At 50.5% G+C, this 13945-nt stretch overlaps 1 protein-coding gene across 1 annotated transcript in view; it reads right to left on the minus strand.

Annotated features, from left to right (window-relative positions):
* The window catches only part of MYH9 (myosin heavy chain 9), an 85476-nt gene that overhangs the window by 51431 nt on the left and 20100 nt on the right, over nucleotides 1–13945 (minus strand). The window contains exon 2 of the mRNA XM_065939141.1: nucleotides 3576–3927. Within this exon, the coding sequence (XP_065795213.1) occupies nucleotides 3576–3908 (333 nt within the window). The 5' untranslated portion in view covers nucleotides 3909–3927. The remainder of the gene's footprint in view (nucleotides 1–3575; nucleotides 3928–13945) is intronic.

Consider the following 13945-nt stretch of genomic DNA (forward strand, 5'->3'; position numbering starts at 1 on the left):
AGCCGTGTGTGTCAACAAGCATGGGCTTTGGGCAAGATACGGGGCGAGCTCCATGGACAGTAAGAGTCCAGTCATGAAACTGAGATGTAAGGACAATAAGAGCCGTGTCTGCCTTCATGAGAAAGGGAAAAGGATGAAGGGGAAAAGGATGAAAGGGAAAAGGATGCGGCTGCAGCAAGCCCACTGTGTGAAGATACAAATTATTCCATCCTGAAGGACTTTCCAAGATAGTCAAGCCGAAACTTTTCCAGCATTGGGAAAGACTCATTATGCTCCTCAACCATCTACATCCTTTGTGGGAGAGTAGATCACTGATAGATACCCCCTCCCTGGAATCTTCCAGAGACACTCACATGAAGATCTCTTTAAAAAAAAACACCAAAACTTAAAGACCACCGTCCTACTGTTCGCCATGAGCTTTCTCCAAGACTCGGGTCTCCTCTGAAGAGGAACTCAATTCGTCAGCGCTCACAGTGAGACTCCTGGGAACACACCTGACACCCCAAGTCTGAGTTCACCATGTTAAATCAGACCCCAGAGTCAAATCCCAACAAAGGCAAGTTTCTTAACTGCCCCCTCCACTTCTCAATCTGTAAGATGGGCACATGCAGGCTCGCTGATCCTCATTGTGTGAGGGGCTCAGAATAGTTCAGGGAAGCAGTTTCCAGTGGCAACAGTCTAGGCAGACCTGTCTTTCTTTGTTGTCTTCTTTTTCTAGTAATTTCCCTGCTATTTTTTTTTCTTCCAGGACCCCCCCCCCCTCACTCCCTGCAAAACACACACAAAAAAGTATTCTAATACCTGGATAAGACTCCCAAGACCACCTAGGGGACATGGGTACTCACTGAGGGACACAGCTCTCTTTAGGCAGCTGGACCAACACAAGCACCTTCTCCCAAGAAAAACAGGCCAGAGGTCCCAAAGAAGCCAGACGAAGCGAGGTCCACAAGCCATGACTCACACACACCTGCAGCCCCCGACTCTGTTGAGTGACAGCTGAAGACCGCGGGGCAGGTTCCCGGCAGAGTTGGGAGCAGACCCAGGTCCCACAACCCCCCTCCCCACCCCCAGCCAGTGCAGACCTCCTTGGCTGTGGAGGCCAACTCTCCAAGCTCCTCATATCTTTTTGTTTCCCTCGCTACAAGTGCCCTTGACCCTCACTGTCCACAGTGTTGCCTCTGGATCCACAGCAGCCCACATCCGAGGGGCTGTGGATGTATCAGTCCATTCCCTTCCACTCCTGCCTTCTCCAGTCTCGCCAAAAATGAGAGTGGATCTTGTAGCTAAATCCAAACACAGGATCCACATGGGAACGGGTCGTGAGGACAAAGCCCGTTCCCAGCACTGGCCAAGGGCTACAGGTCTTGAACTTTCCAAGCAGCAGTTAGGCTGAAAGCAGAACTCCAGAGGGACCCAACAACCTCGCGCTGGCCCGCATGCAAAAGAGCAGCTGAGCTTGGGACATGAACAAGTGTGTTTGGCTGCCTCTTCTGCTTGGAGGAGGGGATGCAACGCCCTTAATTTCCTTTCTTCCTGGGATAATCAGTCAATTGTTTTCCTTCCAACTACTCTTTTCAGGAGGGACCAGGAAAGCTCTAAAGAAAAGCCGTCTGCACATGGTATCAGCAAGCTCTGGCTCGGGTACTACGAGAAGACAGGAGTGCCTTGGGGAACCTCTGGTTTTCCCTCCACTACTGTTGGGTGGGGAGGAGATGGCAGACCAGGCAGCAGCCAAGTCATCCCAGGAGCTCAGAAACAAGTGCGCTTTGTTCCTGGGGTTTGAGAAAACCCACACTCTAGGAAATCCAGCCTGATGAAAGTGAAGGACACGTGGCCACACATTTAGGGCACGCCATGGGGCCAGATGTTTGAAAACAGCTGGTGGTGACAGCAGAAGGAGCCTGGGGTTTACTAGGACAAGTCGTTCTGACAGCTGGGTGGGCAGATGGTCCTGAGGGGGGTTCAAGAGGACCTCAAAATTCTCAGGGCTAATCCCATCAAATCAGTGAACTATCAAACTAAGCCCCATGGAATGAGCACTGCTGCTCAGGTGGGAGGCAGGGGGCTGTACCTCGAGCCCATGGCTCTGGTAGCCCGTGGAGGCAGACATTGAGCAAGTGGCTCTGTTCCCACCCGGCCACGCCAGGGAGCTGCTCCATTCACGAGCCACAGAGGCTCTTTGTGCCCAACCGCCCCCTGTCCCCAGGCCTCCCCCCACTGAAGAAACAGACAGAGCAGCTGTGGCGCAGAATTACCCCACGCCGCCCACAACGCCAGGCAAACACACCACACAAAGGCTCCCAGGGTCGCAATTTGGAACCTTGTGTGCAGGGGGCGGGGGGGGGGGGGGGGGGGGGGGGGGGGCGGGCCTGTGAATGAGGTGGCGCCCCCTTGCCCAGGCAGCCCACCAAGCAGCTTTGATCTTCCCGAAAGCCTGCACCTGCTGGAGTCTCCATTAGGGCAAATGCACAGACAATCAGCTTCCTTCTGGTGAGGATGCTGAGGAGGAGGCCAGCCAGATGGAGGCAGGAGGGTCTGTGCCCGGGAGAGGCCAGCAAAGATGCAAAAATAGGAGTTAACGCCTGATGCCTACAACTGAAGAGTTTCAGAAAAAAGGCTCAGATTCTACTCCTGAGCTTATAGACGTGGGTCCATGCCTGCCTAGAGAGCAAAACACATGCTCTGGGAGATGAAGCAACTAACATACTTTCATAACTAATGTTCCCATTTGCAGTATGCTGATAGGCAAGTGAGGCCACCAATTTGTTTCATACTCAGCGGTTCTCTAACAGGACCCAAGCTTAACTGCAACACACAAAAGGCCAAGCAGAGGGTCGGAGTTACCTTCGCCTACAACAAATGGCAGCAGCTACAGAGCCCAAGCCAGAATGAGCCCAGGATTGGCTGGTGCTTTACAACATTCTCACAACTCCTTGCAGGTGGGGAAGTGAGGGCCCACATAGCCATGTCAAATGTTTGGGGAGGGCCAAGATGCAAACCATGTCCTCGAGGCTCCAATTCGCATGACTTGAATCACTCTGCTTTACTGAGTAGGACCACTTCTTAGAGGCCAGCAGAGTGGTTCTAACATAAGTCACCAAGGATACCAAACGGAGAGTCCCCTGCCCAGACAATAGCACTTATTCCCATCCTCCCTCCATAGACAAGGAATGCTTCCTTAAGGCCATTTGTTTCTCTGCAAGTCACTAATTCTGAATTTCAACATTAATACCCCAAGAGAAGGGGGCTTTAATTTGGTCCATACAATATTTTCATCAAGAACTCCTGACTTCCAATCTCAGGTCTGCCAACACCTGGCCGTGTGTGTAAATCCCTTGCCCTCTCTAGGCCTCAATCCTTCCCACCTGCCATATTACATATTAGAAAGCTGGGAGAAGCTGGTCCATTAAGGACTTTTCCACTTAGACAGGTCAATGTATCTCCTTATCCTACCAACTGCGAACACTGCCCGCTAATGTAGATAAGTCCTGGAACCACCCACTCGTGCAGAGCCCCCGCCTACTTATGTAGATAATCCTGGGACCGCCCACCCACGCAGAGCCCCGCCCACTTACGTAGATGAGCCCTGAGTAGTAGCGCTCCTTGAGGTTGTGAAGCACGGAGGCTTCGTTGAGGCACGTGAGCTCCGCCATGTCTTCCACTTTGGAGAACTTGGGTGGATTCATCTTCTGGATATCATCCTTGTTTACCTTCACCTTCTTCCCGTTCTCCACCAGCTCCACAATGGCCTCCTCACCCATCTCTTCCTTGAGGCTGGCGGGCTCAAAGCCACTCTTGTCAGAAGGCACCCATACCAACTTCTTGGCAGCCCAGTCGGCTTGGGCCAGGGGGTTATTGATGAAGTTTTTATCCACATAGAGATACTTATCGGCAGCTTGCTGCGCCATGGTGACTTACAGCCAGGACCTAAGGGAGAAAAAAAGGATAAAAGGTTAGCTGTGCACCACACCAGCCACATAAAGATTACTCATCTCATATCTTTGCAAACTGTACAGCATTATAATAAGTAAATTATAGATAACCAGGTTGTACAATTTGTCAAAATTTTCTCACTCTCTACTTGGCTGGAGAAAGATGTATGTTGCTAAAGAAAAAAGTGATCAAGGATTCTGTAAGGAATTAATGGTAAGATGTATCCTAGGGTAAATGCATAATCAAATCTATAAACAATTGTGCCAAACGATGAGCATAATAAGAATCTTGGACATATGTAATTATAGTCACACTAGGCTACACCTACTAAGGCCAGGAAAGTGACCACACAGTTTAAGAAGACTTCCAACAACAACAGATTTCTAGTTAGCCCAAAACATACAACTGACTCCAAGTGCACAGAGTGTAAGTCTCCAGTTTAAAAAACTTTCTTATTTCATGGAGTCAACCAAGAGAAGAAAACACAACACCAGTATATTGCCAACAGATTTTAATTCCATTGCCCCAAGAAATAAGGTGAAAAGGAAAGAAGTCAGGTTCCAGGAAACGTGGAGAGTAAGTAACGACTGCTTCCCTTTTGGGGCCTAATGTGAAAACTTAACCCTCACAAATTCATAGCCCAGGAGAACTTAAGCCCATGTATGTTTGCTTTTTCTGAAGCTCATTTGCAAAACAAAGAAGATAAAATAAGAACCCCTCACATCTGAGTGGTTTTATAGTTTATGAAATACTATCACACACACTTCTCTATCTCAGAAGATCCTCATCCTAACAACTCTGTAAGCTGGATAAGGTAAGTGTTATTATCCCATTTTACAGATGGGGAAACACAAGCTCTGGAGGTAAGGGGCTTTGTGCAAAGTTACCTAGGAAGGACTCATGCTCCCTGGTCTAACTCCTGCTTCCCACGGCCTAACCACAGTACTTATTCCTGCTCAGAGGCTCAGCTGGGATCAGCTGGGAGGACAGCTGTTTTGAGTGAATCAAAAACAGGACTTAGAAGCCCTGATCTAGAACAGAACCACCTGAGGAATAGCCCAGAAGCTCACTGCCTAGCTTACTACACAGATAGGTTTTTCCCTTGTGAGATCAAGACCCCCACCCCAGGTCTAGGAAGCCAGGAGGACCCCAGATCCACATCTAGAGTCACACAGTCTTTCATGCTTCCAGGTCTCAGCAGGAACTGGAATGCCAGGGAGGCTTGAAATGGAGAAAACAAAAGGAAAAGTCTGGGCCATCCAGGCCTTCTTATCTGGGCTCATTAAATGGTTTCCAGATCAAGGCTGAGGGGCTCCCTTGGACTTGCTCCAGGAGAGGCTGTTTTCCAGGAAATCTGCTAGCTCCCCACCACCCCCACCCCCAACAAAGAGAAGACAAGTCCAAGGAGCAGAGCCTGGCAACCTCCCCAGCAAGCTCAGTCAGTGGCTTTGTTTACATTCCCAGCAAACCCCGGCAGCCCCTCTCAGGGGACCAAGGGGCACCATCCACCTGCAAGGACCACCCCCAGAAGAAGCAAGCAGAGCCCAGAGTTAGGCAGCAGCGAACAATGCAGGAATGGGAGGACTGCAAACCACCTGGCTAGCCTCATCTTGTCTGTGGGGCTGGAGGATGGGGGGCTGACAGGCCCACTTCCAGCTGTCCTTGCTTCTACACTGGCCAGTCCATTCAAGCAAATCAGAGGTTTCTCTCTGCCAGAGCAAATACCAATTGTCCTCTGCCTCTCTGCTGTCCATCTGACCACAGGCCAGTCGTCCTCCACAAAACCCTAGCAATCAGCCTCCCCAAACCAACCTCCCCATCACATCACCATGAGGCTCAAGAACCTGCAACAATCACTGGGCACAGGCCTCACTGGCTGCTGGTTCTTAGCCTTTTCTCAGCCCTCAAATAGGTAAGGGATGAGACTGTCTCCCACCAATATGCAAACAGGGATTCACTTCAACCCTTTCCCCCCAACCCCAAGCCCACTGCTTGTTAAAGAGTTCCACCAATCCAGCCCAGTGAAGGGGGAACCATTAAGTACCTACCCACCAACATCGAGCTCAGTTTATTCACAACCTCACTTAACCATCAATCACCCTGGGGAAAAAAAACCTCTTAGTACCCCCATTTTACAAATGAGGAAACAGCCCAGAGAGGGCAAGTCACTCACCCACAGTTGCCCAACCTCATCATGAGCTAACCCAGATCCGCCTGATCCCTAGGTTTGGGCTCTTCCCAATACACTTGTGCTTGGGGTCTTGCAAAAGAAATCCGTCCAACATTTTAGTGGGGCTAAAACTGGCAGTAAATTAAGTAGAATACCAGGAGTACAGGGGGACACATTCCACAACATTCATCAGATATCTACTGGGCGTTAGCAGGCAGGTGGGGAGGCTGAGAATGAGCCTTCCTATGTGGACCGTGTAGCCTGTCAAAAACAGAGCAGGTTGAAACAGCATTCTCGTTCCCTAGGCCTGTGACTTTCAACAGCCAGCAGCCCATCAGTGATGGCAGAATGACTCCTGGCTCTCATCAAACTCCAGTTCACCCCAGCAATTCCAACCCTGGGGCAGCAACAAGCCAGCTACCTAGGCTGCAGGCTGTGGGCACATGACCTTCCCTGGGAATGTGGGTAAACTGGCCTTTCTTCAGTGAGCCTGGAGGCCACGAACTTACAGCAGGCAGCAGAGAACGACTCCACCCAACCCCTCCACCTTAAGCTCCTGGTTCTGCCCTACCTTCAGGCCTCAGTGGGAGGGCAGGGGGCAGGTATAGGTTTGCACTGTCTACCTCTGACAGCCATCAGAGACCTGCAGGCCAAGCATACACTTCCTGTAAGAGAGAGGGGTACACCCCGCGCCCTCAGACCTCAGCCTCCAAGGGGGGCCAAGCCCCCATGAATGGTGAGCTTGAGGAGGCCCCACTGGCCTCAGCACCTCAGAAGTTTTTATCACTCCTGCTTGGCCAGGCCAAGGACAGAGCTGTTTGGTTTCAGCAACTCTGCTGGAATGATATGCATTACCAGCAGAGCCAAGATCAATACATGGGCCTGACCGGTGGGGAGGGCCGCAGAGGTCATGATAAACAATGGAGTTTCTATTCAAGCCCTCCCACTTAGACCTGGAAGGGAACCTGCACATCTGAGGATTTAGGGGGGGATGGGACTGCAGCTGAGCTCCTGTTTTCACCTGTGTTAGGTGGAGGCTCCTGGGCCCCAGTGCCCAGAGGGGGAGCCAGCTGCAGACAGGTTAACACTCACCTCTAAGGATGCAGCTGGAGCAAGCCACCCCTGTCCAGAGCCATGAGCAGTGAAATAAGGACTGTTACAGAAAGGACGCTAGGGAGGGACTGCCTCATGGCAGCAGCCAGCACACTGCCATTTATTTCTCCCTGCCCTGTCCTGGGACCATGCTAAATGACCTCTGAAATTTTTTTAAAACTCCATGGAACAGAACAGTTTACAGAATGAAAGAAAAATATATCCCTTCCCCCACTTAAATTCCTGACATTGTCCCCACAAAAATTAGTTTTCTGTTTTAATGGTCCCTTCTAGTCCTGGTTCACAGAAACACTTGGTTTTTAATTGTCACAGGCAGAGCAGGGAATTCCACATTTTGTATTTTCCCTTCTGACTCTGACCACTTCCCCACAGCGCCCCACAGAGCCTGCTTGTTGATGACTTTTATCCAAATGCTTCATTGTTACAGGTGATGACACAGAAGCTCTGAGAGGGAAGTAACCACCCCTTCACACAGCTGGGGGAGTAAGGACTTGGACTTAGGACCTCTGACTCCAAAGCCTTACTGGCAACACTTTTAATGGCTGCATAATATTTCAAAGTGGTGGGGGGGGGGGGGTTGTTGTTGTTGTTTTTAAGGAAAAAAAGAAAACCACCACTTACTAGGTTTTTCCTCTTATCTATTGGACCACCTTGAGATAAATTCTCAAATGGACTTATGTGAGCCGAGGAACATCCAAGTGTTTTTATGGTCGCCAGATGTATTATCAACATGTTTTCCACAAGAGTAGACTGATGTGCTCGGCCACTTAGGGTACTCACACGCAGCATGCACACCAGCGCTAAGAGAACTGTCTGCAGGAAAGAGTCAGATTAGGGAACCTAAGAAGTCCTGGGAAGCAGCAGGACCAGGCCAGCAAGGGGTTAAGGAGAAAGGAGGCGGCTCTGGCGCACTGCGGATCGGATCAGGCCGAGGCCAGCCCTTCCCAGGCCGGCTTCCTGCGGGTGCCAGTCCAGCTCCAAGAAACCCAAGGAGTTGCCTTTTTAGGCCATAATCGAGAGGACACAACCAGAGGCTAAATTAGGATTCTCAGGAAATGATGAAACTGAAAGTAAATAGGTTGACCAAAAACCTCTGCTTTCAACCCAAAATGTCATTCCTCGATTATTTGCCTTCTCCCCTTCCCCCTAAAGACCCATTTGGATCTATTACTCCTTCCTGTTTTCCCAAGGAACCCTTTCTCTCCCTCCTTCCCTCCCTCCCTCCAGCTGGTTCTCTTTTTGTTTTACTTGTTTGTGTGTTTGCTAGGAAAAGAAACTGCCTGCCCCTTGAAGACAGAATTTATTGTACTAGGACAGATCAGTGGTCCAAACACAGTGAACTTTTCCATTCCTAGACAGTAGGATTTATGTAAGCCTTCCATGGACCAAGTTCTAGGCTTGAGCTTTCAAAGTCATCGCAATTCATCTGAAAGCTACCATCTTAACTCACTGTAAAGTACTGCAGGCCTGCTACTAAGGTCTTCATTTTCTCAAGCCTCATAATCATTTCATAAGGGGTATGTTACCATAGGGCTTCCCAGGTGGTGCTAGTGGTGAAGAATCCATCTCCAATGCAGGAGAGAGTCGGGTTTGGTCCCTGGGTCGGAAAGACACCCTAGAGGAGGGCATGGCAACCCACTCCAGTATTCTTGCCTGGAGAACTCCATGGACAGAGGAGCCTGGTGGGCTACAGTCCATGGGGTCACAAAGAGCCGGACACGACTGAAGCGACTGAACACACACGCATGTGCATCATAATGGTCATTTGATGGTGGGGGAAGTGAGGTTGAGACAAGGCACAAAACCCAAGTTCAAACTCAGAGCCACTCAGCAGCAATGCCCTGCTCAGCTGCTACTCAGACTGCCCCTCCCGGGAGCTCTCTGGGGAGAACATGACCTGAGAACCCACCCTGGGGAAGCAAACCAGTAAAACAGACATTATTACCAACTCAAGGCTGCAAGCCCCATCTCTCCCACCTTAAATTGGTGGAGCTAAAAGTAAGATGAAGGCCTTGGAGGAGCCATTCAAATTCTCTAAGCCAAGGTTCCAGTTCAGAGACCCAGGCAGCCTCAACCCAGACCAGAGTCCTGTTCCAGCTTAGTCACCGATGTCTGCAAGCAGGCCCCTTGGATTTCTTTCAATCCCCACCCACATCCCAGAGAACACCGGTAAACAGGCCCCTTCTCTTTCTCCTTATAGCCACTGCTGAGTGAAGGAAGGGTCTGTGAAAGTAGCTGCTGAAATAATACAGAAATTTTCCAACCCACGAGATTTATTCAATCAACTAATACATACTGAGGCTCTACGTGCAAAAATATTGTGACAAAGGTGCAAAGGACCCAAGGAGCTTTAATGTAGTGAGATGACAGGACAGACATGTACCACTCGGAACAGTGCCAATCTGAGACTTTACAGAGTACAGAGTGGATAGACAGTGAGCTCCCTGGTTTTCTCTCCCTTTCACTGCTGTGATGACGTCACTCAGCCGTGTCCGACTCTTTGCGACCCCGTAGATTGTAGCCTACCATGCTCCTCCGTCCATGGGATTTTCCAGGCAAGAGTACTGCAGTGGGTTGCCATCTCCTTCTCCAGAGGATCTTCCCAACCCAGGGATTGAACCCATGTCTCCCGCATCGTAGGCAGACACTTTACCGTCTGAGCTACGAGGGAAGTCCAGCATCAAATATGGTGATCGTCTAAAAGACAGGTTGGTCATATGGATGAAGAGGACGTAGAGCCAGTCCTCTGAATCTGCGGATTCCACCACCATGGATCAAGACTCCGTGAAGGAAGACAGAGGAACAGCAACTTGTTTACAGGAAAAGAGAAAGAGGTAAGTCATTGGAAAACTTGGAAGCTCAAGGGAGTTTCATGGAGGAGATAACATTCAAGCTGGATTGTGGCAGATGGGTAAAATATTGATGGGGGAGGGGAGAGGTCAGAAAGTATTCCAGGCCAAGGGAGAAGAAGGTATAGTTTCACATGAACTGTGAAATTATGTGACCACATAAGGCAGGGCTTCTCAGCCTCAGGACTGTGAACATTTTGGGCCCGATAATTCTTTGCTGCGAGGGCTGTCCTGTGCATTGGAAGATGTTTAGTAGCATCTATGACCTATACACACTAGATGCCAGGGGAACTTGGTCCCCAGTTTTGACACCAAAGATATCTCCAGACATTGCCAAAGGTAGGGAGCGGTGGAGGGGGACTACCCCCAGTTGAGAACTGCTGAGTTAAGGGATAAACATGAATAAATGTTGCATCAAGGACCCAGACCTCTCCTTGGTAAACTTTCTCCCAACTCTTAAGTGCACAAGCCAACTTTTCCTTGAAACTGAAGTCCTCAGCAAAATGATTCCCAGGATCCAAACAATTACCATCATAGATGGCATCATCACCAAGGAAGGACGGTCCCTTTTAATACACTGTAAATTAAGGGATATGACCACTACTGGACTGTACTTTAAAGGCTCCTAAATGCCCAATTAAAAAAAGAAAAAACTCAGGCAACAGAGGCTGAGGTGTCAGTACCCACCCTGGCAGGACACAAATCTCCCTTGGAGTCTCCAGCATGGCAGTTCAGCCCGTGACTCATAAGCAAAGTTCACCAGCATCAGGAGGCCCAGGTAATTAACAGAAGACAGGAAGCCAGCCATGCTGGGGAGCGCTCCCAGGGCTGGGCCAGCTCACTCCATCACATCCTGGGAAATCCACCAAATGCTATTTATTGGATGGTTTTGGCAAATCAGGATCAGTCCCAGGGATGATACCCAGGGTGAATGTTTCCCACCCACCACAGGGATATCTCCACCTGGAGGAACCACAACCATCATCACACCTGAACTCTCCCCAAATCTGCACTCCCTTCTGGGTCTCCATCTCTGGGTAAGACGCTGGCCCTCTGGCCACCCAAGACAGTCACTGTAAACTCTTCCCTGGTGGATGAGCAGGCCCTCTGCCAACCTCATGACCGGCACCCCTTCCTTCCAGACCGTGCCTGCCTCCCCTCCTTTCTGGGCTGTCATAGCCGCCTCCTTACTGGCTCTTCTTCCCCTGAGTCTTCTACCTCCTTCAAATCCAGCCTCCTCACTGCCTTCATGATGACTCAGCAGCTCCATCTCTATGCATGCTCCCTTCTTATTTTATTGATATTACTCGCCCATTCAAAATAGTTCAAGACTTTCCTAGAATCTAATCATCTTTGCACAGTGAGTAGACCCCTTGTGATCCCCATTAATCTCCCCCATGCTCCCAGCCCTTCTCCCCCATATGCCCTTTCTCACTCAGCCTAAGCCATTCCCAGCTCCTCAGAAACAATTCCTACACATCCCACTCAGCTTACGCCTCCAGGCCTTTGAAGAAGAGGTGCCCTCTGCACCAGGAACCCTCTCTCAAATAGCTCCATGCTCCGTTCTCTGCTGAGATATACTTCCCTCGTGTCCCTCCTTTCTGGGCTCTGTCCCTGTCTCCACTGCAGTAAACAAGCAGCTAGACCATCATGAGGATGGGGACCAGCTTTCGTTCATCTCAATTTCAAACAGCGCAAGGCCCAATTCTGGGCAGGTGCTCAATTAAAGTTTCCAGAATGAATGAACATGAAACAAGGTGAAGAGGAGGCAGGAGTAATGGGGAAGGTTTCAAGGTGGCTGGAGAATCCCCTTGAGCTGTGTAAAGAAGCCAGAGAGTAAGAGAGCTGAAGTGACAGGGAAAGCCAAGCTGCAAGCACACATCAGGGTCACAGCTACCTAATCTGTTACAAAACCCAAGCCATTTGTGGACTAATTTTTATATTCTTCCCAAACAAAAAGGGAAAGAAAGCATTTCAGGGCTTTCAGTCCACAAAGAGAGAGTACTAAAGCTAAGTTACTGTTCCCCAAGAAGCTCTGCATACAGTTGAATAAACCATCACAGTTTTCTGGAACCACGTAGCACCCCCTGATTAACCAAAGTGGAGGTGCCTACCATCTACCACCAGAGGTAGCAGAAAGGACTTCAGTTGGGGTGGCGTGGCCTCTACCCTCATGGGGACCCAGGAAAAGGCCTGAGTCACCCTTCCTGCCTCTCTCGGCCCTCGGTCTGCATCTGCTGAGCAAACGCTGTAGGCATGTTCTCTGGTACCAATTCAGACAGAGACAGGACTTGGAGAAACCACTGCCACGCAGGGCACCAACTCTGCAGATCCTGAGATGTGTTTATAATGCACTGTGATGGAATGCACTGGAATGGGCGCGAACTTGGAGCCAGATAGCCCTGGGTCTGAATCCTCCAGTTGTCACTCCTGTGATCTTGAAGCTGTGAACACCTCAATTTCCTCACTTTAGAAAGAGGAAAAATATACTGACCATGGACAATTGGAGGAACTGTAACTCAACTCCCGAGCAAAGAAAACACTCTGACACTTACTAGGAACTCCCCTCCTAACTCCTCTATCTTGTCCTCTTGATCTGATTAATCCTAATCCTTCCTGGAAAGATATCGGGGCTTACGAAAACCTTGCAGAAGCTTGGTGACTCTCTCTGGGTTACGCTAGTCCACAGAGAACATAGTACAATCTGGTGACCCCCAGACAGTGACTGCATGAGGGGACCGGGCAGGTTGGAAATGCTCCGCCCCATGGCCCTCCTGCTGAGAGGCATTGGACACCCAGATTCTGAGATGCCTGCAGTAAGGAAGCCCACTGCATTTTGTCCCCTCGGGCTTTGTTGTTATTGCTGTTGTTGTTTAGTCCTGTATCCTTCAAGAAAAATATGTCTCAGTGCTGGCCTGGGATATGCTGGTCTGGGGGGATGTGTGCACGAGGCAGGTGGCAGAAGAGCTGGCCTTTGAGTCTGGCGTGGCCCTGACCAGCTGGGTGTGACCCTGTGGACATCACTTTGCTGGGCAGCTGTGATCAGGCTCAAACAAGATAGTGGACACAGAAGCCTCCCAGTATAAACAGGGCAATTCAGCCTCTCCGCCACCCAGGGCCACCCTCACAGCAGCCCCCCACCCTGAGGTGCCTGCTCACTCTCCCCAGGCTATGAAGTGGGGAGGGGCCCCTCCCCTCCCCGCCTCAGGAATGTTGTTTGCTTACAGAAGAAGCTGGGACTTGTTTCCATTAGCAGTATTCCAAGCCAGGCCTGTGTTGATGCTCAGCAGATAAGAAAACCAGACCAGAGACAGGCCAGAGAGGAATTTAGCACCAGAGCCCCAGAACCCTCCCCCTTTGACCTTCTCTCCTCAGAGGCCATCTGGAGGGGACTCCCAGGACTCCTGAGTTCCCCAGGGAACACCAAGACGCAGGGCCTGCACCCAAGGGACCCAGACCCTCAACAGTGGCACCAGAAAGGAGTATGTAGATGCCCTCCTCCTGAGTGAGGAAAGGGGGTGGGGGCGGGGGCGGGGGAGGGAGTAGAGATAGGCAGTGGGGGCAGGGGATGCACAGTTGCTCACCAGTATCTTATCAGCCATTGAGGAATGTGGACTTTATTCTAGAGCAAGGGGAAGCGGGAGAGGGTGACATCATCAGATTTGTATTTTAAAGAGATCACCTTCCCTGACCTCCATTTAAGAGGGCAGCAAGAGAAGTCAGCAGTTGAAAAAATGCCATGGACCAGCCAGGAGAGGGGCTTCCAACCTGAGAGAAGGCTGGGGAGAAAGGGACCCCAGGCCACATGAGGGGGACAAAGGGAGGTGACCTCACCCTGTGAGCTACCACTTGGAACAGCCCGGCTGGGGGGGGCGGGGGG

This window comes from Muntiacus reevesi, chromosome 1 (genome assembly GCF_963930625.1).
Source record: "Muntiacus reevesi chromosome 1, mMunRee1.1, whole genome shotgun sequence".
NCBI classification, from domain to species: Eukaryota; Metazoa; Chordata; class Mammalia; order Artiodactyla; family Cervidae; genus Muntiacus; species Muntiacus reevesi.